Here is a 26065-nt window from a genome sequence, read left to right as displayed (position 1 = left end):
ACGTAATTATTACATGTTCACCTTATATTTCCTATTATATTTCTGAAAAGGGTTTAATAATCACAAATGGGATTTCTTTTATTGAATAAGATTTATAAAAAAACACCGCGACATTAAATCCCAAAGCAGAAACTCAAAAATAACTGAACATACGTGTAACCTTGCTGTCATACCCCAAGTGGAATTTTAAATGAATTCGCTGGAAAATATATGAATGTCTACCCAAAAAGTCAGACTAAAATATTCCCAGAAAAGTGAAATATATGCCCAATGTTAAAGATTAAAGTTGATTTGTTACATGTATACAGATATAATATTATTGTTTTGAAGCTCGTAGCGATATATAATTTTAGTTCCGCAAACTGTTGAAAGCGCACGTACAATCACCACAACAAGCCCGCAAGATCATCAGAAATACACTCAGTTGGACCAGTGACAACCGTTATGTCAACAAACGAATGTGCGTGTATTTGAATCTCTCACCGTCAATCGCATGATTCTTATCAAACACTTCACATTAGACAGCACAATTCTGTTAGATACGTTCTTTCAATATGACGATATATATTTTTCATGATTTTTTAAACAATAACATAATGCCATAAACGAATTAAGTAGTCGGGATTATTTTTTATCAAAGCACTGCAACCATTACGCGTGTTCTGAATGGTTTGTCATATTTTCGCACATAACAAGAATCGATATTATAACAACGCTAGAGTCGATAAAACTTTCACAAGGCGATAAGACCCGCGGCAAGTCTAGATGGGGCATTTTGGTTGTCAAGGGAGGACAACTCTCGCTTTTGCGTGACGTCAATCAGTCAAAATGGTGAATACAAGTTCCTGTTAGGTCTAGAGCGACGGAAGAAACAGACGACACACCGACCGTGGACTGACGATTGAATAGATATTGTTGGTAATATGTCTGATATTTACTCTTCACGTAGTGTTTAGAGGATGAAATTATCCAGACCGGAGTCGTAACTTTAGATGTTTGGCTCGACCCCCCATTTTGACGATTGTCTTCTATTTTGACCAGCTTTATCATCGATTACTGATCATGTGATTACAATCACAAACTTGACAAAATAATTATCACGGTGACCTAGCAGAAATATACTAAATTATTCAAGCACCATGAGCTATTTTCACCTGTGAACACCTTGATACAAATATTGATGAGATACTTACAGCAAGGTGGTACTGACAGGATAGACATTTGGCACTGAACAGGTTGTCTGTAAGTTGTATTCCAGGGAGGGTTCTTTGGTCAATAGTAGGGTATTTAGACGCAGACCTAGTTAGGCAGGTAAAGTCACTTTACATTCATCATCACCGATATTTAGTCACTGTCGATATATGTTTATAATTGTATGCATATTATTATTTTGTACCCCCTCAACCATGATCAGCGTTATGTCTTGACTGTGTAGGGCCATTTCACAGATCTCGGCTAGTGATAACCACAAACAGGTGTGCAATAGCTCGGTCAGTCCACTACAATACCCAAACTATTTTGCCAATACCCAGCGAATAATATGAAATTGATATCAATTGCACTTTCCAATAACTGTCCCTGGTTACATGCGTGTGTTTATATTCATAAATGATCATTTGTTAAAGGTAAATGTCTTCCTGGAAAATTTGTAGTTTCAAAGTTAAGATCTGAGGTAAGGTGAAATTGGGTTTTAACGTCGTGCGCTTGAGAATATTTCGCTCATATGACGACGTGCATGCATGTGTATGTGTAGGTGCGGCTGCTTGTACTAGCCCAGACTGAAGCTGGTTTTATAGTGCTTAGGCCACTGAGAAACCACGCCGCAGTGATGCATGAATACCCCACTCACACACATTATACTGACTCCAAGCCGACCAGTCCTTGTTGTACCCATTGATGCCGAGCGCCAGGCAGGGACCAACAAGTACCATATTTTAACTTCTTTTGGTATGACGCGGTCGGGATCGAACCCGCGACCTTCCACTCTCCGGGCGGACGACGCTCTAACCACTACACCACAGAGGCGGTCGTTAAGATCTGAATGGCAGGTGGTAAGAAATAAATATTTTCAAACTACTCTGATTGTTTATACTTGGAAATATTTCTGGAATAAAATGTCGCAATTTAGTTGTCACTGTGTGCTGCAAAACATGTGAAGTATACTGAGGGATGTCATAATTCACATTTTGTATCATATCCTGTTAGGGTGGTGGGTTAGTCCAGTGGTTAAAGCGTTCGCTCGTCATGCCGACGACCCGGGTTCGATTCTCACATAGGTTGGGGGAAACATAAAACCACTTATCTCATTAATTTGTCTTCGGTTATCATGTAGGACGTGTTCTAGTCACGATATTGCCGAAATACTGCTGATGTGACTATGAATTTTAACTCACTCACTCACTCTGTGACAATATGTCTTCTGTGACAATAAATATGCTGCACTTTTAAAATATATTTATTATATGTAATAATGATTTTGACCATTTTACTTTTACTTTTCTGTATTAGAAGGCATCACAAAGCTACTGAGTTACAATCTCTGTCACTATTTTGCTGAAACAATGCTTATTTTTAATCATTAGGATCGGACCTGATACTCAACTTATCAGCACATTTATCAGCAGTGAATAAAATAGTCCAAAAAAGTGATCAGTCCTGAACAAACATAGCCAGTCCAAAAAAACTAAAACAATGATAAATAATAGATAAGACAAAGTTCAAGCCAAGTTAAGTTTATTTTTTCAAATATTTCCCCCGACCAAAGGACAGCCTTACTTATTTAATAGACCACCCATTACAAAAATAGACCGTCAAGGACGATGGGACAGGCTATGTTTGATACACCGTTATCAGTCACTGAGTCAGATCCAGCAAGGACTTCATATTGTCATGTCAACCAATCAGCATAGTCTGTTATTTGTCAGTATGAAGAAGTGAAGAATTCAAGGAAGCTTATCTGATTTTCTGTCTTAAAAATAATATAAACTGACAGTTCCTGATAGAGAATAATAGTGACCGTGCTCATTCCATTTAAATTTCATCTTCCTGTCAAAAACAAAGAATTTTGTTTTATTTCTACTACACTAAAACCAGAGACCATATACCCTCTGTTATGTGGTCTCCGCTAAAACGTAATAAGAACAGCCATGACATTGTAGTCAAGGATGTCAGTCAGATCATGAAGGTTCATACTTTAAGAAGCTGCTATATCATTGGCTCAGAGACCCTTGTATTCTGTATTTTGATTGGTCAAAGTTGACTGAGGGTTTTCCTAGAGTTACTCCTTCGAGGGTTCACCATATCTCGAATCCCGTGGTTATCTGCTCATTTGTAGACATTTGTTTTTTCTTATACAGGACTGGTGTGTTAAGCTGTGGGCATTGATGCTCTGTGGGTGACGCGGGCGTGGTCGGATGGGGGCGGGAGCCGTGGGAGGCCAGCAACATCAAGGGACAATTGTAACCAATCAGGAAGTCTTGTCAAAAACCATGGCATGTGAATCATGTGCTACGGAGTTCACAATCTTCAAACGGAAGGTATGTACAAACAGTGTTCACGGTTCAACTCTGTGGTTGCTTAACTTACATAACATACCTGTGAAGATCTGGGTTAGAACTGGTCTTCAGCAACCCATGTTTGACCCCCCATGAAGATCCGTGTTACAACTGGTCTTTAGCAAGCCATGCTTGTCTGCTGTGAAGATCCGGGTTAGAATTTGTTTTCAGCAACCCATGCTTTGTCATAAGAGACGACCAACAGGGTCGGGTGGTCAGGCTCGTTGACTTGGTTTGACACATGCCATCATATTTCCAATTGCATAGATCGATTCTCATACTGTTCATCACTGGATTGTCTTGTCCAGACATGATTATTTACAGAAAGGTGCCATATAGCTGGAATATTACTGGGTGCTGGGATTAAACACAAACAATCAAAAACAAATAACATAAATTACCCAAATGTTAAAATTAAAGCTGGAGTTTTTTATTTCTTGCTTAATGCAACAGTCAGCGTTATTCCAGCTATATTCCAGTCTGTAAATAAACGAGTCTGGACCAGACAATCCAGTGATTGACATCATGAGCATTACTCTGCACTTGAAGGCCCAAAGGGCCCCTTAATATTGAACACTCCCCAGAACTGTTAAATGTTATTTCTACTTTAGTTTCTAACACCTCATTCCTACCTGGTGCTGCTACTCTCAGTCAGAAAGATGGAAACATAAACTCACTTATTTTTTTATTCAATGTAGAGAATATAAATAAGAAATGATATTTTGAAAGTTTAGCATTGTTGACATGTTCCCCATTATCAAGATTTAGATTGATGAACTGACAAGATTCTTACATGTACTTTCTATGTCCCTTCCAAAAGCCCCAGTAACCATATCTTAACTATTTCTTGAGCTGTAAGAAGTAATTTGTTTATCAAAATAATGAAATACATGTACAAACAAACATGACACTAACCGCATTGGTGGATCCAAGGGGTGGGTTCAGGGGGTTCGAACCCCACCCCCACCGTTTTGAAAATGACTAAAGACCCCTTTGACAATTCCTGGATCCGCCTATGAATCGACATCTAAGATAAATATCAACATGCAAATAAATGTTATGTAAATAATAATGTAAACTACAGTTATATCAATCTCAAAGGGATCTCTAGTTGTATTTGTTATATCTGTAGTTCATTATAGGTGTGTTTGTAATAAGGATAGTTTATCTGATTGTTTGATCAACATTCTAGAAGTTGGTTAGTTAAAATGAAGCATACAACTTTATGGATGACAGCTTCTTGTTTATTGCATAGAGCGACGTTTCCATGTAGATTCTTTCACTGTTATTTTAGCTTGATAACTAAGAATCTACATCGAAACATCGCTCTATGCAATATACAATAAGTTGTCCTCCATAATGTTGTATGTTTCAGTAGTCTATATGAAATTGGAAATAAATGAAATGTCCAACATGATCAGTAGATTATGGATCTCTACTTTGACTGACCTGACTAATCGCTGTATGTGAGTTTTACATGAGTTCAACAACAACCCAAAGAGCTTTTTTCTCCCTCCATAAAATATTCTTACGGTTAATAATTTACTGTGACAAAAGGTTTAAGCGTCCCCTTTGAACCAGCAAAATAGAACACAGACAATTCTAAAATATTCAATAATATATTGAACAAACAATGAATGACAATACAGATTTCTAGTACAATGCAATTGAGTCACAAATATAAACTATTGGGTCACAAATATAAAATATTAACTCACTAGAGTCTTGACATTTACAGTCAGAACAGATATACTGATTGAAGGTTGTTTACAATGGCAGCAGTTGAATAGACAAGCACGTTGAACAACTTGATGATGTCAGACAGATGTGTATAAATCCAGTCATGTGAAAGTCCCGTGCAGCACAACTCAACTACCAGCCTTTATATAGCTCTTACACAGTTCTCGAGCATTCTGGCAAAGCTAGCCTCCATCATTATTCTCGCAGAACGATGCGGGATTTTCTCGAGCACATGACATGATGAAAGCCAGAAGTCAAAACAAATACTTGCCAAGGGAGGCAACTCTGAAGCGCTATCAAAAAGGTGTTCCGCTACAAATACTATTGCCATTGAACATATATGATGCGAGATGTGAGCCAAAACCCACACTCAAAACTTTAAACATTGTGACCCATAATAACTATCACTTAATCAATGTGATATTACAAATGACAAAAAACACACTCTCATAACAATATGTAATTTAGGTAATGGTGTAAATAGGTACACCAAATATGAAATAATCCATCAGACAGTCATTGCCTTTTCTAATGTTTTGTTTTTCTTTTCTTTTTTTTTCAGAAAATGTGCAGAGATTGTAAACGTCAATTTTGCTCAACGTGTCTGCCAAAAGAAGCAAATAAACGTGATAGACAATGTCAAAAGTGCCGAATTATTGTCTCTGGGAACTTTAGCCGCCAAATCTTGCAAGAGTGGAAGGTCAAGGACATGAGATGCTTCCTTGACAGCCACAATATTCCTACCAATATGTGCCGTGAAAAACATGACCTCATTGACCTTGTGATACTCCACTACAGCCGAGGATCTGTCTCAAACTCAGAGGCGGAGCATGAGAGACTGGTACAGCAGCTGGTGGTAAGTCCTGCTTGTATTGGGCAGAGAGGGAGGGATGTATATCTGTCAATCAACTCAAGGAGGCGGAGCATGAGAGACTTGTACAGCAGCTGGTGGTAAGTCCTGCTTGTATTGGGTAGAGAGGGAGGGATGTATATCTGTCAATCAACTCAAGGAGGCGGAGCATGAGAGACTTGTACAGCAGCTGGTGGTAAGTCCTGCTTGTATTGGGTAGAGAGGGAGGGATGTATATCTGTCAATCAACTCAAGGAGGCGGAGCATGAGAGACTGGTACAGCAGCTGGTGGTAAGTCCTGCTTGTATTGGGTAGAGAGGGAGGGATTTATGTCTGTCAATCAACTCAAGGAGGCGGAGCATGAGAGACTTGTACAGCAGCTGGTGGTAAGTCCTGCTTGTATTGGGTAGAGAGGGAGGGATGTATATCTGTCCATCAACTCAAGGAGGCGGAGCATGAGAGACTTGTACAGCAGCTGGTGGTAAGTCCTGCTTGTATTGGGTAGAGAGGGAGGGATGTATATCTGTCAATCAACTCAAGGAGGCGGAGCATGAGAGACTGGTACAGCAGCTGGTTGTAAGTCCTGCTTGTATTGGGTAGAGAGGGAGGGATGTATATCTGTCCATCAACTCAAGAAGGCGGAGCATGAGAGACTGGTACAGCAGCTGGTGGTAAGTCCTGCTTGTATTGGGTAGAGAGGGAGGGATGTATATCTGTCCATCAACTCAAGGAGGCGGAGCATGAGAGACTGGTACAACAGCTGGTGGTAAGTCCTGCTTGTATTGGGTAGAGAGGGAGGGATGTATATCTGTCAATCAACTCAAGGAGGCGGAGCATGAGAGACTTGTACAGCAGCTGGTGGTAAGTCCTGCTTGCATTTGGTAGAGAGGGAGGGATTTATGTCTGTCTATCAACTAGCAGGTGGAGCATGAGAGACAGGTACAGCAGCTGGTGGTAAGTCCTGCTTGTACTGAGTAGAGAGGGAGGGATGTATATATGTCAATCAACTCAAGGAGGCGGAGCATGAGTGATTGGTACAGCAGCTGGTGGTAAGTCCTGCTTGTATTGAGTAGAGAGGGAGGGGCGTATATCTGTCCATCAACTCAAGGAGGCGGAGCATGAGAGACTTGTACATCAGCTGGTGGTAAGTCGTGCTTGTATTGAGTAGAGAGGGAGGGGCGTATATCTGTCAACTCAAGGAGGAAGGGCATGAGATAGCTGTATTACTGTTTGTCTTGTTTTAAAGATGAATTTGTCTGCATCCTTATTTGTTCACAGGAGCGGATGAGAGAAGATACTGTGCCAGATGTGCCACCAACAGACACACAGACAGATGGAGACACTCCCACAGAGGAGCCCATGCAGGTACTGGGTATACTCCCATCAGCAATGGTGATTTGAACCTTAAAGACCTTAATTTAGCAAAATTTGTCAAGTTATAGAAAATAGAATATACCTTGCAATGGCAATGTGTGTTAATTAATTTGCCATCATGAGACAAAACCTTCCCAGTGCCATGATGTAGCGAATAGTTACCTCCCTTTGTCGGCCCCACAATCGATCAACCCTGTGTTTCTTCAACCACTTATACAGGGCTACAGATAAGGGGCATCAGGCGTAATGTTCGCCTCAAAATCAATGAGGTATGACACAAAGTAAGATTTCAAACGCATCATGTACGCACATAAATACCTTTGTACGTCTAACAGTTAATTTCTGGTCGTATCGTGCAAATGGAAATCTATTTCGGATCAATACTTGGTGTCAAGAGTTTCTTTTGCCAAACGCGATTTGACACATGAGGAAACCCCAGCAGTGAGAATCCCTTGCGTTGCCAGACCGCCTCCGTGGTATAGTGGTTAGAGCGTCCGCCCGGAGAGCGGAAGGTCGCGGGTTCGATCCCCGACCGCGTCATACCAAAAGACGTTAAAATATGGTACTTGTTGGTCCCTGCCTGGCTCTCGGCATTATTGGGTACGACAAGGACTGGTCGCCTCGGAGTCAGTATAATGTGTCTGAGTGGGGTATTCATGCTTCACTGCGGCATGGTATCTCAGTGGGCTAGCACTATAAAACCAGCTTCAGTCTGGGCTAGTACAAGCAGCCGCACATACACATACACACGCATTCATGTCGTCATATGAGCGAAATATTCTCAAGTACGACGTTAAACCCAATTTCACCTCACCTCACCTCACCCTTGCGTTGCCATGCAACAATATGGCGTCACTAATTTTCGATTGGCTAAACCCTACACTGTCGGACCAGATATTTCGCTCATCAAACAGTCGCTCTGTTATTTCTCACTCATCTTCAAATTTATTTACACTAATTTAAAATATCACTTTGTTACTGAGAACTGTGCATACATTGTGTCGGTATTATCATATGCAAGGCAGTAACATACACCATTAGAATATTTACAATTCATTTGAAAAGTAATAGACAAAAACAACAGAAATCTATCGATTATGCGAAAATAAAGTAGGACGAAACGTCATAGAATCGGGGCTAGCATCCAACATGTCAACAAATAACGAGGAAACAGTGGGTCTAAATCGGGATCAGAAACATTTTCATCGACGAAATTAGTGGAGGAATTAATCAATGAACTATTACGTTTGGTTATGCGACCAGTGGCCACAAGGGCGGGTACAAGTTACAAACCGTGACTGAAAAGAGCTGGTAGAAGTTGCACCCATTGTTGGAAATAGTGATCGATGAATCGTCCAGACAAACCACTTCACCAACTCTCTCACACGAAAACATGTCAGTACTCCTTCAAAATTCTCAGTACACCTCCATTTGCAATATGAGGTGTAAGTACACACACACACACAAAAGTTGTCTGGATGTTTTATATGCATTTCTAAAGGGCCCTAAAATTGTTGATTTGGCCTTGAAAAGACCCTAAAGTTTGATGACTGGTAATCTGTAGTAGCCCTTAATGAGATGGTGGTGTAGTCAGCTTGGATATGGCCTATGGTAACACATATCATACTTCAGTATTTCCCTGTAGAGACTCTGGGTTAGAAAACGTCCCAGCGACCTATGATCACCATAACAAGCAATGAAATGGATCTGCTGGTCGTGCTTGGTAAACTGGTTGATTGCATGTCGTCGTGACCTGACTGCATGGATTGTTGCTCAAAATATGGATTTAGACTGGGGCTGTTATAATTCACTCGCGTATTCTGTGAATTGAACCGTATCCCTTCATCAATTCAGTTCATTATTCGCAATTGCAAGTTGATGAGTTTCTTAAATAGGGGAGTTTTTACTGAAATGTGAACTTATATCAGTTAGAGATGCAAAGTTAAATGTATCCAAGCCCAGCAGGATGAATCCAACACTCTTCCATATTTTAATTGACCGCCTCCGTGTAGTGGTTAGAACGTCTGCCCAGAGAGCAGAAGGTCGTGGTTTCGATCCCCGACCGCGTAATACCAAAAGATGTTAAAATATGGTACTTGTTGGTCCCTGCCTGGCGCTCAGCATTAATGGGTACAACAAGGACTGGTCGGCTCGGAGTCAGTATAATGTGTCTGAGTGGGGTATTCATGCTTCACTGCGGCATGGTATCTCAGTGGGCTAGCACTATAAAACCAGCTTCAGTCTGGCCTAGTACAAGCAGCCACACATACACACGCATGCACGTCGTCATATGAGCGAAATATTCTCAAGCACGACGTTAAACCCACTTTCACCTCACATATTTAATTTATGTGGTCACTCATCATTGCAATAAATGAACACATGTTTACCATGACATGTTGTCAGCATGAACAAAACGTATCCAAGAATATATAGTTACAATTATCCACTCACATGTTTCATATTCGCCTCATAGTTTATTCTCTGCAGCAAAAATCTTACAGGCTGCCATCTTATAGCTGAAATATTGAGAGGTAGACAGCCAACAAACTTGGATACTTGTTATTGTTTTTTACAAGATGCATTCATTCAAGATGTTCTAGTAGTCACTCTGCTGTGACAGACTTAGGTCATATATACCTACTGAATCAAATGCAGGGTTCAAACACTGCCATGAATCTCTTACCCTCAGGTATTGCAGGACTCGCCAGTATTAGATCAAGTTCCCCGTATGAGGCTGGATAATATTTCGTCTGTGGAGGAGGTCGACACGCTGACAGTCAGGCAACTGAAAGAGGTCCTTGCAAATAACTTTGTCGATTACAAGGGGTGCTGTGAAAAGTCGGAACTCACTGAACGAGTGAAGCGGCTGTGGAATGAAGAGCAGTTAAACAAAGACAAAGGTAACTGGGGAACGCAGTGTTTTCTGTCCCCAGGACAGCTGGGTTCACATTGTGGGTGGTCAGGTTATTTGTTAAAGATCCCTGGTTATGCCGAAGACCTGCTCTCAATTCTCCATGTCTGAAGCCCATTTCTGGTGTCTGATGCTGTGATATTGCAGGAATATTGCTGAAAACAGCATAAGACCATATTTCGTCTCGCTCGCTCACTCACTCACTCACTCACTCACTCACTCACTCACTCACTCACTCACTCACTCACTCACTCACTCACTCACTCACTCACTCACTCACTCACTCACTCACTCACTCACATCCATGGTGACTAGGAAAGCCTTGAATTGTAGAGTTTGTCTTGAAAAGGCCAACAATCAGCATTTTTCTTGAAAATGACTTTAAAAATCCTGGAATTATACTCTAACTACACATGAAATTCTGTTTTATATTTATATGCAAAAATTCAAGTCTTTTTCAGTGAACTTATTCAGATTCAAGGCAAATAAATAACACAAACAAGATGTAAACATGGATGTAATATAAAGGGAAGTAACTCAGCCCAGATTATGGTTGCATTCTGTAGGTAGAACAATTGTAAATGCAGCAACAGCATGTGTCCACCATGCAAACAAAGTATCCAAAATTAACTCTTCCTGAAACTGAATCATGAAATAAGTTCTCAGACATTCGCAATCAAGTTAAATTTGTTAACGACAAATCTGTGGACATGACATCTTCATGTGTGACACCATTTGACGCCAGTCATGTGAATATACATTTGAGATGGTTTGTGATAACATGTGGTGTCTATTCAAGTTAGTGAGTATGGCATCTGAGAATGGGTACCAGGTGGGATTGCATGTTGATGTGACTTAACCGAGCATCATCACTACTGGAGACTACAGACAGTAGGCAATAGATGGCGGCGCTTGGGTAGCCTTGTGGTTGAAACTTTGTCTCATCATGCCACAGGTCTGGGTTTGATTCCCCAAATGCGTTTCAGCATCTCAGCATTTCAGCATTGTCCCAAACTGTTATGTGGTTGGATCGGATACAGCTTTTTGAGAGGGGGCGTTGCATAGTTCAGAAAGGGTGGGGGTGGGGAGGTGCACAGTTCCTTTTCATCCATTTTCACAAGAGTTTCAATGGTCATTTTATTAAACTATAAACTTGCAGGACAAAAGATGGGGTGGGCAGCCCTGTCTGGTTCCGCCTATGAGTGGTTAGGATACTGTGTTACATGTTTTCGGCATAGAATATATGTTGGATAGGAAATGGTTTTGAATATTTTTGAGTGACACCATGACAGCTACAGAGCTATGGATCTGTATATTGGTCATTGTTTGCGACCTTCTCACACTTCTTTCTTCTATTTACAGCTGACAAGATGAGAGAGAATGCAGATAAATTAAGTAAGTATTAATAGTTTACTTGGATGCCTAGGGCTGGTGGGTAGCCTAGTGGTTACAGCATTTACTTTTCATGCTGGAGACCTGGGTTGATTCCTCCCATGGTTACCATGTGTGAAGCCCATTTCTGGTGTTGCCTGCCATGATTTTGCTAGAATATTGCTAAAAGCGACATAAAACCATACTCACTCACTGACTTCAGGATGCAGACAATTTTTCAACATCAGGAGTACTTACTCCTTATTTTTTCAATATAGGAGTACTGGAAAACCTTAAGAGTACATTTAGAGTACTGAGTGGAATTTAATGGAGTATCAGTAATCTTGTGTTTCGTTTCATATATGCACCACAACATTGCTAGTCTTGCGTAAACAGGTCAATAAACAATACTTTTTTTTGATAAATACGTCCGTAAATGATTCTAAGACCGTGCACCATTGCCGTGGTGCGAGTATCTGCTACGTTTTCTAAATTTTTAACTAATCCTGCACTACTTACTTCCTGCACTTATTGCTTACGGCTCGAAAAGCGTGGCTTGCCAGACGATGTCAAAAAGACGTAGAACTGCAATCACTTCCTGGTCTCGGCTGCTTACTCGTCTGCGCATGCGTCACCGGAAGGTGACGTCAGCCACCTCAGATTATTGCTTTTCGGACGCTTCGTTAGACGTGTTGTTGCCAGCTCAACTTGTATCCTACGGGATTATATTTTGTGAAGCATTAATAAAGACTGACTTTGTGTGTATTTTGTTTTTGTACCTCTCACGAAAGTGTAGGTATTATCTTTCACTTTCTTTTTGTCATTCAGTAGTTCTGTGTAGTGATGTGGATTCGTTTATACGGTCCCGTCATCACACTTTCACTTCGCCATTAAAACACTTTGCATTATTTGATACGTCGTTGTGTTTCATTTGGTTCAGGCTTATATACTATACCATATAATAGTGGTATATTTATTGTGCCTGTATTATGGTCTCTTAAACTTTCAGTTATTTTGAGACTTTTGTTCTCAACTTTGCTGTTATATTCATTACTTTGTATGTGCGTTTACTGGGTTTCTGCTTCATTGCAGATCTATGTACAGCGCCAGTTGTATACATTGTCGAGGTGGGAAGTCTCGTAAAGACCCTCATCCCGATGTTTGAAATGTACTACTCAATGTACCCTGGCCATAAATGTGCCAGCTGCGCTGTGCTATCACCCAAGAGTTTCTCCGTTTATCTACAGGTTGTTAAGAAGCCTGGGACAACAGAGGCGGAAGAGTATGTCTACTACTTCGACACGGTCTTGGCGACCACTCGTCGTCAAGTGTTGCGGCGTCAACTGTGTCAGCGAATCGCCTGTCACCAGCATTCAGATTATGTCTTAGCGCTTATGTCGCGGGTGTTTGGCAGCGTTTGGCGGCTTGGCTTGCAGCCGTCGGCGCTTGGATCGGCGGCCTGGCGCTTCGGCAGCACACTCCCTCACCTCCTCGCTGTTGCCGATGTCATCTCCACAGCGACCGATGGGCCAGCAGTTTGCGCCGTATCAGACACCCCAGCCAGTGTTCCGGGGCAGGCGCCTTATGCGTATCAACCACATCACGGGGTTTCAATGCCTCAAGTCTATGATGCAAAGCGCCATCGACCACCAGCAGTTTGATGTATCCACGCTCAGCACTCTCTTGACTTTACTATCAGGTCAAGCCCGGTACATCAGCGCCTATGCGTTTATGCCACCAGCTACATCGAGCCTCTCTCCCCTCACGAGCCTCCAGCGCCTTTGCCACCTTTGCCACCTCCGGCGATTTGAGCCTCTGCCCCCTCCAGCATCGGTGCCTATCTTGTCAACTTTGTCTGCTCCTGTGCCTCGCTAACGTCTCCCGTTCGTCCACGTCTTCGACAGGCGAACATAGGTCGAGACCTCGTAGTAAAGCGTCTTCTGCTAAAGGCGTCGTCTGCCGTAGCCGTTCCCCTTTGCGTTTAGTTCACCGTCCTCTGAGAGGGACTTTGCCCCAGACTATGAGGAAGACCGCGGGCTCTAATCACCTTGGCTTTGATCCGCGTGTTTGACTGGATTGCTGATCGTTTAATAGCCTCAGTCCCTTCACCAGGCCCTGATGTTGCAAAGTCACTTACTATTTGGGACTCGCCTTCCTTAATGTTACCAGCACATGAAGCGGTCAGAGATTCTCTCTACCCTTGATGAAGATTTGGCGGGAATGTCTCTCAACCCAACTATTAAAGCCTAGAGTGCGTCGTGATGACTATCCTATTCATGGCTTGGACTTTGCCCAGACAGTGACTAAGGTGGATGAGGAAATGAAGCGTGTGACAGGTTCTTCCTCTGTGTCCTCCTATAAAGTTCAGGATACAAAGGGTCGGCGGCTTTGGACTTAGAGCTTAAGCGTATGCTCCGCCCTATATCGGCATTGGCGTCAGCGACTGATGCCATCACTCAGGATCTTAAGGAAATAAATCCGGATCGACTGGATCATCTTACAACTATGATGCTATGGCAGGGTAAAGTGATCACTGACCTGCGTGAACACCTTAGGTCGGGCTTGCCAGCAGCGTGCGTAATTAAATCGACAAGGCTTCCTCTCCTTTTCTTCATGGGATTGAATTTCAGCGGAAATTATTCCACCAACCCTGGTCATCGTCGTCACTGTTTAGCGATGCCATTCATGATGTTTATCGGCAGGTGTGTGATTTTGCCAAAGGGGAGACTGCCTTGAAAGCGTTTCAAAGGGACAGCGTCCTGCCTCCGCGTCATCCAACACCTACCAGCCTCGGCGACCGTCTGTTAAGTGCCAGAAACTCAGCGCCGTCTCGTGGCAGGGGCGTGGTGCCAAGCCTAGATCAGACAGGGGTGGATATCAGCGTCGCCGTGCTCCGCCCAGAGGCGGCGAGGCGTAGGGCAAGTGAAGTGAGGGACCGCATGCGACTGGACACTCCACCTCCAGTCGTCCCAGTTTATCCTACACCGGTAGGTGGGAGAATAGGGATCTTTTGGGAAAATTGGTCCATCCTAGAGGATCCATCGTCACCCGATATATTGAGGCAGGGGTTTGGCTCCCCTCCTCTCCGATCCACCTCTGACAATGTTCCGCTCCGGCACAATCACTCTCAGGTTCAACACAACCTTCTAGCGGAGAACATAGCGATTTTGTTGGAGAAAAGAGCCATCGAACTCCTCCGTATCCCATCATAACACCAGGGTTTTATTCTCCAATATTCTTAGTGCGAAGAAAGGGTCCGAAAATGAGGATGATTCACAATCTGTCCTATTTCAGCGAGACTTTCCTGGAGCGTCCTCCGCACTTCGAATGGCGTCCCTCGAATACCTCAAATCTATGGTATCGTCAGCGACTTTCTCATCAGCCTGGACCTACAGGATGCATACCTCCATGTTCCAATACGCCCCAGCGACAGGAAGTACCTGCGCTTTATTTTCAACAATCAACATTTCCAATGGGCTGTCCTCCCATTTGGAATTTCAAGCGGCCCGTGGTTGTTCACCGCGTATCACAACTCCTATTTCCCGGTATCTACATTTGAGGGGCATCAATTTCGACCGTACCTGGGCGATTGCCTTATGCACCTGTTAGACCGTCTACTTCTTATACAACAGCGGGATTTCACCCTTCGTCTGTTGCGCCAACTAGGGTGGCTGGTCAACTTGGACAAATCGAGGCTTGTCGACTCACACTCTGGCGTTCATCGGAGGCCATTTCCAGGCGGACAAGAACCTAGTTCAGATTCCCTGGACAGGTGGGACAAGATTCAGTCTCTGATTCCCGTCGTGCACTCTCCCAACCTCTGTCCCTCAGAGAGTGGCAGTCACTTCTGGGATTGTTGGCGTCGGCGCAGGATCTTACCAGCAGAGGCGTCTTCAACCGTCCTCTGCAGCGTTTTCTTCAACCATACATTAAATCCGGGCAGGCGTTCATCAACGGTTTTGCCTTCCACCTCAGTTACATCGCTATCTTCTTTGGTGGACTGCGCCCATTGAGCGTCTTAGGAGGAGTCTCTTTGACAGAGCAGCCTCCGGATTGCCAACTGTTAGTGGGCGCCTCCCTGCAGGGTTGGAAGCTCACTTACGACCAGACAGCCTCCGGCCTGTGGTCGGTCAACACATCAACTGGCATATAAACAGTCTGGAGTTGGAGGCCGTGATCCTCGCTATTCATCATTGGGCACATCGACTCACGAGGAACTTGTCTTCTAGTGGCTACAGACAACACCACGCGTCGCATATGGTACATACATCGAAGGCAAAGGGTCGACACACTCACAGCTTCTCCTCGATCAGACATTTCGGCTCTTTCAACTGGTCGGCGATCTCCACATTCTGTTGAGAGTTCGGCATATTCGGGTGCCGCAATATACTAGCAGGCGCGCTCTCGAGACCGACAGAGTTGCTCCCCGCGGAGTGGATGCTACACAAGGAGGCCTTCACTCTTTTAAGTCACGCACTGGGTTATCCAAACATAGATCTGTTTGCCACCAGCCAAAACCATCAACTGCCAGTGTATGTGTCCCCAGTCCCAGATCCAGCGGCTTGGGCGGTGGATGCTCTCAGCCTATCATGGGAGGGGACTTCACGCGCATTATCGTTCCGCCACCAGTTCTATTACCCAAAGTTCTCGCAAAAGTCAAGGGAGACAACTTGCTTACTTACGACTAATTTTGGTCGCGCCTTGGTGGCCAGCCAGGAACTGGTTTCCGTTCTACAAAGTCTAGTGGTAGGAGATCCCTTCCCTCTACCCGCGGGAGGAACGTTCTAGTGCACCCTCACAGCCGTCTTCGCGATCCGGCTCCAGACCGATTCAATCTGCACGCATGGACCATTTGCAGAAAGCACTGAGTGCTAAGGGTTTTCGGCTAGAGCAGCCAAAGCCATTGCGACGGGCGCACAGAACTTCTACTAGACATTTGTATGGCGACAAGTGGCAGTCGTTTGAACGTTTTTGTTTTACTAAGAAGCAGGATCCGCTGACTTCCTCAGTTCATAGCAGATTTCTTACTTTATCTCCTAACGTCCAGGCGTCTGAAGGGAGGCACCATTGCCAACGCATTTGGCGGCAATTAGCTCTGTTTTAGCGATTCCCACTGACAGAAGGATTTCCAAAATCCCAGAATTACAGGCCATGCTTCGGCTCATTCCGACTTGAAGACCAGAAGTTGAAGTTTAGATCGCCCGGCATGGAATCTCAACACTGTTTTAGACCATCTCCGTGGGTGCACCGTATGAACCTCTTGATAACGCTTCCCTCGCTGATTTATCCAGGAAGACGGCATTTCTGTTGTCATTAGCTTACCGCGGCTAGAGGAGTGAGGTTCACGCCTTGACGTGACTAGGATCAAGTTTGAGCGCCGTCGTCATGGTTCTGTGCACTTAGGTATGTGTTGGGATTTCATTGCTAAAACCAACTACCAGGACAACCCTGATCGCCAGTTTTCCATCCCGCCATTATCATCTATTGTTGGCTCTGAAGGCGATCGCGGAATTACTGTTATGTCCGATTCGATGCCTCAAAACTTACATTGATCGCGCACCAAAGGCGTTCGTGTGGTACAAGGAAACGTTTATTTCTTCCACTGTCCGGTCCGCAGTCAGATGTCAGCAAAACACTATTGCCTTATGGTTAAGAACAACCATTCTTCAGGCGTATAAAGCGGCTGGGCTGGACCCCTCCCACGTCCTCTCATCCCCACGAGATTGAGGCATTTGTTTTCGACTATGGCACTTCACAGTAATTGCACTGTGTCATCCATTATGCAAGGTTGTTTTGGCGGTCGGACACAGTGTTTGCCAGTCATTACTTGCGTGACATGGCTGTCAAGGGCGTTAATGATGTCCACAGCTTCGACCATTGGTGGTTGCTCAGCAACTCGCCATTCCCCAAGAAAGTGACCCTCCTGCCTTGTGTTTCCTTCCACGGACCACCATGTGGGGAATGAGTTGTTTTCTTCACAAACAACTAGGTATGTCAGTTAAGGAGTTATCCTTGTTTTTCAAGTCCATGCTTTTGCTGCATTCCTTAAGCTTCGCCAGCTTTAAAATTAGTGGGTTCTTTTCATTTAAGACGAAGTCTTATTTGCGAATTACCGCTACCTGATCGTCACTTTCGCTAATTCGCTCTCTGTTATAGGCGTTATCAACGCCTTCCGAGCACGGGATTACGGATTGAGCTGGCTGCTATTACGTAAGCGAGCGATCCCTCAGATGACACGCCCACCTTCCAGCCTGTCGGATAAAGTGCGGGAAGTAAGTAGTGCAGGATTAGTTAAAAATTTAGTAAAATCTAAATATTTTTATATTTGTATACTTATCCTGCACTACTTATGATAAGGGCCCACCCTGTGCTATCAGCTACCTCCCCGCTTAGTTTTGCCATCTGTGGGATTTCTAAGCAATAATCTGAGGTGGCTGACGTCACCTTCCGGTGACGCATGGGCAGACGAGTAAGCAGCCGAGACCAGGAAGTGATTGCAGTTCTACGTCTTTTTGACATCGTCTGGCAAGCCACGCTTTTCGAGCCGTAAGCAATAAGTGCAGGAAGTAAGTAGTGCAGGATAAGTATACAAATATAAAAAATATTTAGATTTTACTAAATTATTTCCCTTATCTGGAGCCCTGCTGATTTGCTTGGGTCATTGATGCTATTGCTGGTACATTTTGGGTGCATTGCAACAACCAATCACTTGCAAGCGATGTACAGCGATTCACCAGACAACGGAGAGCTAACTTTCAGACGCTTGCAATCGCACCAATCGTTTGATGAGGTCACTTCGTTTCCAACCCAAAAGGTGGCTTTGGGAAATTTGAATTTGATGGCTGAACAAAAATCGTTTGACTTGAAAAGTTTAACTTAGGAAATTGGCAAAAACAGCTTACATCCAAGCATCCTCAGTTTGTTCCACAGGTTCAATGTAGTCATTAACAATCTAAGTTCATCACTCGAGACTCTTCTAATACATTCTTCATTAGGGCAAACAGTAATCACTCCGCCATTTTGGAAGAGTGAGAAACACCTCGAGCTGTTGCAAGCCTGGGATAAGTGATTCATTTGCTAACTCTAAGAGATTCCCAGTTTGCAAAGCACCCTTAGTCTTTGTTCAGCATATACTGGGTCTGTAAATGCTCCAGTTGAATATGGGTCTCAACTATGACTTTTAAAATTGTAAAGTGTACTTCTGAATAGAGATATTATTTATTATTATGTATGCATATTTTTCCGGCTGTCTGATTGGTCTAGAGGCGGTCATGTGACCGTCGACAGAAAAGCCTATTAACTCCAACCCAGGTCCGACCAAAATTCATATTGACTTGAGTTACTAAAAATAGATTTTGTTTATGTGAAGCATCAAGCTATGACATCATTCTATTGTTTACATGTCACAGTATTGTTGACATAACGTTATTGGTTTGTAGCGAAAATAAAATTACTTTTCTTGAGTAAATGGACATGTTTTGCTTTTTAGAAGCTTTTTTTTCAGTAATTACATAATAAAACAATTATGGACTTGTTATTGCTTTTCGCGGGTCCATAAAAACAGGTATTGACCTCATCACCATTCTGTAATTGTATATATGACTATGACATACTATCATTTGATAGTTTAACAGATTAAATGTAGTTTTAGGAAAAAGTCTGGCATTTCTTCCTTTGATTGGTAGATATAAGTATATATATTGAGTCGTCCTACTTGTATGTATCCATCAATGATAAGTGTGTGGCATTTGTCATGTGATGTGGGGCGGTGGGGTAGCCTAATGGTTAAAGTGTTCGCTAGTTCCGCTGAATTCCTGGGTTCAATTCCCCACATGGGTACAATGTGTGAGGCCCATTTCTGGTGTCCGCCACCATGTTATTGCTGGAATATTGTTAAAAGCGGCGTAATATAATACTCACTCACTATGTCATGGCTGCTTCTTCCATTTCAGCAGGAACGACTGCCAGTTCGGAGCAGGACCTGTGTAAGATATGCATGGACAATACTATTGACTGTGTTTTGTTGGAATGTGGTCACATGATCACATGCACCTCCCGCGACAGCGTCTCGCTGAATGTCCCATGTGCCGACAGTATGTGGTGCTGCGTTGTCCACATCGCGTTCGGTCATAGCCCTAATCGTGGCCTTGGAGACAGAACAACTTTCATCATCAGCCAGTCATTACTAATCCGACCATCATCAACTATTTTATAATGTGTGACAAGTTTTGCTGTCATCACATTTACAAACAAATCTATTCGGATGAATTGAGTTATCAAAGGTTTTTGTCGTGGAGTATTACGAAGATGCATGGCATTTAAGTATTTTATCATTTGTATTAGAAATTCTTCATTGGGAGACTAATAATGGACTTTTGTCGTCATAATTCATGAGCATGATAAAAGTATGTTGTTTCTTCAATATTTTGAATATATATTTATTTTGTTTATGCGAGCCAAGGTATAAAACATCCTTGACGTCAGACATGCTCCATCCATTATGTCCATACACTGCAACTAGGTGCAATCTTCATCTTCGTAACTGAGATGATAAGGGCGTCCACAGCACCAAGGTGCCGAGTTGTGCCTGAACCCTGTCATTGTTAGTTTAGATCCGAGATATGTCCTTATAAGGCCTGTAAGTCTCGTGAGGCGCTACTTCCGGTACTAAGCTGGTTCCCGGCTTCCTTTGCGCACGGCAACTTGCGATATGCGATACGGTACCAGATTTTCGGTGGCAGTATTTTCAAGAACCAGTTCTGGTTCCAAATTGCGTAACCGCCAAATATGACTTTATTAGACCGGACCAAGGTACAACCATGCTTGGCTGTCAAAGCTGTTGACAGTCGTAATAATTGGTTAATTTGGGGATGGTTAGATCGGCAAAATTGTTATTCCTGCAAGGATTATCAGTTCCTTTCTGTTAACTGACAATTACGAGACCATTCGAAAAGATATGAAACGCTGTTTGTCACCGGGAGTACCTGGGGTGTTACTGGAGACGGGGTGTTACTGGACATAGGGTATTACTGGAGATAGGGTGTTACTGGAGATAGGGGTGTTACTGGGGATAGGGTGTTACTGGAGATAGGGGTGTTACTGGAGATCGGGGTGTTACTGGAGATAGGGGTGTTACTGGAGATCGGGGTATTACTGGAGATCGGGGTGTTACTGGAGATAGGGTGTTACTGGAGAATGGGGTGTACATGTATTAACACTAGCTAGAAAACGTGGTGCTACCAAATATTTGTACAGCAGCATAAACAAAATGAACTGTCTAAATCTAAAACAATCCAACTGAAGCCTTTTGTCTTCAGACTTGCATAAGGAACTGCATGAATTTCTGAATTGCTTCACAGATGACAACTGGCTAATATTATGTACTATAAAAGGTTATAGACAAATATATGCTATATATAAACCTTGTGTGATTTTTCACCTACCACACATTACACATTATTCTGTTGTTTTTAGAGCTGGCGCTGGTGTAGGAACCAGTGAAGTATATAGTGTTTCATATGTATATGTGATATTTTGATAGATTTTGATAGATATGTGATAGATTTTGATAGATATGTGATAGATTTTGTTGAGTTTATATTGTCAGTTTTTTGCATGTCCTGGCCATTTATAAACATGTAAAGGCTCCTAGTATTCAGATATCTGATTCTCCAGGGTCCCGATCCACGAAGCGTTCGTAACGTTACGACCTGTTGTAACTCTATAGTTTATTATAGGCTTGCAAATGTCATAGCGCTACAAACATTTGTGCATCGTGACCCTGGCCCAGTTGCTCAACCATGACGACGGTGTATAAAATGTTTTATTATATAGGTAGTATTTTTCCTGTACCACGATTGGTCAAAAGACCGTCACATGATTGACTACAAAACACGATATTGACTTGAGTTTTCTGATAAATTACGATATTGACTTGGGTTACTAAAAATAGACAAGGAATCCCGTACAAAGGGGCTTCCCGCGCTTTTCAGCCAATCATATCACTTGGATAGATGGCACAGTGTGTGCATTAAAAGTTTATGTTAAAACCTGTTTCTCTTTCATTATATAATAAAACAATTATAGACTCTTGTAGAGGTCGATATCGGTTTTTATTGACCTGAGAAAAACAATACAATATTGTTTTACTCAGGTCAATAAAAACCGATATCGACCTCTACAAGAGTCTATAATTGTATAGTATTGTATGTATGGAATCCAACTTCATGGGTTTCAAAAAATATTCAGATGATGTAGTCCTTATCTTTCTTCTTGTGGATGCTATTCAAAGCATTCCAATTTTATGAATACCTATTTTTAAGAATTATGCAAAATCCTTGTTTTTCCTTTAAAAATATTGAAAACAAATATGTTAGAATCAGTTTTGTTTGATGTTCAGTGAGAAACAACTTATTATGTTAATGAGCCGTGGATTCAGTATAACCTTTTTGTGATTGGCTGTTGTCAAAGACTTCTGGAATTAGAGTATGTAACGGTAAGCGCCCAACTCTAAGTCAAATACAATGGTTGGTGTTTATGATCTTTGTGATCAGGCTCCTCTGAGTCAATGAGTTGGAACGACATAATTTGTGACAATCTACTCTTTCTTGATCTGATTACTTGCTCTATGGTGCTGTTGAAATTATTTTGCTGTTGGAGAGATTTTGTGAACCGCACCACAGTTTGAATTATGATGCCTATACTGGCTCCTGATGAGTACAGAAGATGTGAAATTTGATACATTTCTTCAAGATAAAGCTGCTCAGATTTTAGTGTTTGTATATATTCCGACCTCTGAAAGATTTTTTTATCCAAGTGACCTACAGGTAATAAATGTTATGGATGATATAATTAGTACAATATTAGTCTCTTGTGAAAATTCCGTAACTCTGCGTGATTACAGAAAACTGCAGTTTTAGCTTAACCCAAACGAACAGTCTAAGTAAACTTAGGCTCAGTATTATTTGTTACACTGCTATACTGATTCTAATAAACCGTAGTAGAAGGTCGCGTAGGCTAACTTTTTGAATTGACCAATCAGAACAGAGCTTACCAAATCATGAAAGTTAAAATTCGCACGCACTGTTTGAGCCTTTTACCTCCAAAACTCGAACGATTCCGATTGCTATTTTTCACATGATGGCTTCCGGTGATACACGCTAATGAATAAACAGTCAGCTGAAAACTGTCTTGCAAAAATATAAGCAAATAGTAACCATGTCATTAGAAACCCATAAGCATATATACTGCAGGTCAAATATCTGTGTTTTATGCAGATTTTCGCTTTTGTTGATAAATCAGTGTCAGCTGACCATGGAAGAAAAAAATCCAAAAACGTTTTGTAATTCCCTCCTTAACCCTAACAAGTAGTCGCTTGTCTGATTGGTTAAATCTGTTCGCCATCTCTCAAGATTTGATTGGATGGTCATAGGTTGCTCAAAGGTTAGCTGACCACGACCTTCTACTAAGTTTTGTTAGACTCAGTATAGCAGCGTAACGAATAATACTGAGCTAAGTTTACTTAGACTGCATTTTCGGGAAATGCTCAGCTGACCTGCTTCAATAGCAAAGATATTAGTGATGTCATTTGATTGTGATGTCATAGTATATGATGTCATACTGGTCTGCAAAGCATTATGACGTAATTCCTTTTATCGATATCTCTCTTCAATGATGAAATATACACCTGATTCAAGACACTGGACAAAGAACATGACTGTATAAGATAGCTGTGATCTTATTGAGGAATTTACATCACTCCAAGTTTGTTACCAGTATTGCTAGAATGTTATATGAAATATACCTTAGCAAGAAGCATAATAGTACTCTTATATTTTTCAGTCCATTTGTAAACAGTGTATTTTCCTAATCCTATATTATCTGCAGTTAGTTTCATTTGTTTCCACTTATCCTTAGTAGCCAGGCTAGCTATTCTCGAAACGTTCGTAACCCTACAAACTTCTTAAGCCCATTCTTAACACATTGGCTACGATCAAAGTTAAGAATTCTTAGGGCTACGAACGTTTCGAGAATAAGGCCCCTGTTTCAGATTGTTTGCTTCAGTATGTGTGCCAGTCTTATGGCTGACTTTAACTCACTGGCTTTAACTCGCCAGAATCTGTGCAAGTGGTCACAGGATTTGTGAAATGTAGGGCCAAGTTTAATAACCTCTGTATTGGTGGGTAGGTTTGTGGGATGGGTTTGTGGGATTGGTTGGGGTGGCAAGGTAGGAGGTGTTTTTAAGGGGGGAAAGACATTTCACTTGAAGAGAACAGAGTATTCCAGAAAATGTCATTGGACTCCTCTCTCACTGGATGAAAAGATATCTACCTCAAACAGTGACTTAAAACAAAATTGGACAAAATTCAGTACCTTCTTTAATATTTGATGTACAGGGTGCCATTGTACAAAACAACCTTAGTGCTAAGACTACCTTAAGTCTATGTTAAGATATGGGAGTTACGGTCACCTTAGAGCTGGATGCCATTGTACAAAACAACCTAAGCGCTAAGACTACCTTAAGTCTATGTTAAGATATGGGAGTTACGGTCACCTTAGAGCTGGATGCCATTGTACAAAACAACCTTAGCGCTAAGACTACCTTAAGTCTATGTTAAGATATGGGAGTTACGGTCACCTTAGGGCTGGATGCCATTGTACAAAACAACCTTAACGCTAAGACTACCTTAAGTCTATGTTAAGATATGGGAGTTACGGTCACCTTAGAGCTGGATGCCATTGTACAAAACAACCTTAACGCTAAGACTACCTTAAGTCTGTGTTAAGATATGGGAGTTACGGTCACCTTAGAGCTGGATGCCATTGTACAAAACAACCTTAGCGCTAAGACTACCTTAAGTCTATGTTAAGATATGGGAGTTGTGGTCACCTTAGAGCTGGATGCCATTGTACAAAACAACCTTAGTGCTAAGACTACCTTAAGTCTATGTTAAGAAATGGGAGTTGTGGTCACCTTAGGGCTGGATGCCATTGTACAAAACAACCTTAGCGCTAAGACTACCTTAAGTCTATGTTAAGATATGGGAGTTGTGGTCACCTAAGAGCTGGATGCCATTGTACAAAACAACCTTAACGCTAAGACTACCTTAAGTCTATGTTAAGATATGGGAGTTACGGTCACCTTAGAGCTGGATGCCATTGTACAAAGCGATCGTAGCGCTAAGGTGATCGTAACTCCAATACTGCAACATAGACTTACGGCTGACGCAGCGTTATGGTTGCTTTGTACGATGGCATTCAGCGTCTCACTGGTCTTTAGTGGGAATCACATTTGTAAAGAGACAGACGAATTACTGGAATCTGTGGCTTCAAAACATTACCTTGTATTCAGACATATAAAGGGAGTTTGAAAGTTTTCACTATTCTGGTAACTGAAATCCCCAACTTCCAAAACTTCAAATATGGCTTAAAACACTGTTATTGTAGTGGAGGTCAAGGATATTTAGAGAATGGAGATGTCTGTGTGTTTGTGTGTCTGTCTGTTGGAGTGTTTGTGTGTCTGTCTGTTGGAGTGTTTGTGTGTCTGTCTGTTGGAGTGTCTGTGTGTCTGTCTGTTGGAGCGTCTGTGTGACTGTCTGTTGGAGTGTCTGTGTGTTTGTGTCTGTCTGTTGGAGTGTCTGTCTGTTGGAGTGTTTGTGTGTCTGTCTGTTGGAGCGTCTGTGTGTTTGTGTGTCTGATGGAGCGTCTGTGTGTCTGTCTGCTGGAGTGTCTGTCTGTTGGAGAGCCTGTGTGTTTGTGTGTTGGAGCGTCTGTGTGTTGGAGTGTCTGTGTGTTTGTGTGTCTGTCTGTTGGAGTGTCTGTCTGTTGGAGTGTCTGTGTGTTTGTGTGTCTGTGTGAGAGAGAATAAGTTTTGCAGAACATTTTCCAGTATTCCGGCCAAGTCACCCAGGGGATACCATGTTGGGAATCAAACCCTGGTCTTACGTGCAATGAGCTAACACTTTAAACACACGACCACCCATCTCCCATTCTCTGGTGGAAAGAGAACCTTCACACTTAAACTTCCTGGCTGCTTAAACATGGGAAATTCTCTCTTTATTCAATAGGAGGCAGGTTTGAGGTGATTATTTTTTGCATTACCTAAAGATACATCAGAAACGGGATGATCACATTTTTCTTTGTTCACTTGCAGAAGATCACGTTGCAGATTCATATGGTCAAATGCGTTTATACATCTAATTTTGGTCAGACTATTCAGTTTGACTTGCAGTTATTCTTACAAAACTTATTCTTCAGGGTTAG

General features: G+C 42.3%; 1 protein-coding gene across 2 annotated transcripts; it reads left to right on the top strand.

Annotated features, from left to right (window-relative positions):
- The first annotated feature begins 818 nt into the window (after positions 1–818).
- On the top strand, positions 819–21591 carry LOC124258974 (E3 ubiquitin-protein ligase RNF34-like). 2 transcript variants are annotated; one of them, XM_046693039.1, is made up of 7 exons: positions 819–918; positions 3357–3536; positions 5857–6150; positions 7423–7509; positions 10211–10421; positions 11795–11827; positions 19756–21591. In XM_046693039.1, exons 2-7 carry the CDS (start codon positions 3414–3416, stop codon positions 20016–20018), a joined length of 1011 nt encoding a protein of 336 aa, XP_046548995.1. In that variant the 5' UTR covers positions 819–918; positions 3357–3413; the 3' UTR covers positions 20019–21591. The 2 variants fall into 2 exon arrangements, with proteins under 2 accessions (XP_046548995.1, XP_046548996.1); XM_046693040.1 differs by having other exon boundaries at positions 819–921.
- The last annotated feature ends 4474 nt before the right edge of the window (positions 21592–26065 follow it).

This window comes from Haliotis rubra, unplaced genomic scaffold, assembly GCF_003918875.1.
Source record: "Haliotis rubra isolate DU_JTF1 unplaced genomic scaffold, ASM391887v1 Scf704, whole genome shotgun sequence".
Lineage (NCBI taxonomy): Eukaryota > Metazoa > Mollusca > Gastropoda > Lepetellida > Haliotidae > Haliotis > Haliotis rubra.
The sequence above is the reverse complement of the archived record's forward strand: the minus strand, read 5'-3'. Positions and strand labels throughout refer to the sequence as shown.

Bases quoted from the DNA above. Each gene is read 5' to 3' on its own strand.
- LOC124258974 (XM_046693039.1), top strand. From the start codon at position 3,414: ATGGGGGCGGGAGCCGTGGGAGGCCAGCAACATCAAGGGACAATTGTA. The intron at 3,537-5,856 runs GTATGTACAAAC...TTTTTTTTTCAG, and splicing joins TCACAATCTTCAAACGGAAG to AAAATGTGCAGAGATTGTAA. The intron at 6,151-7,422 runs GTAAGTCCTGCT...ATTTGTTCACAG, and splicing joins GACTGGTACAGCAGCTGGTG to GAGCGGATGAGAGAAGATAC.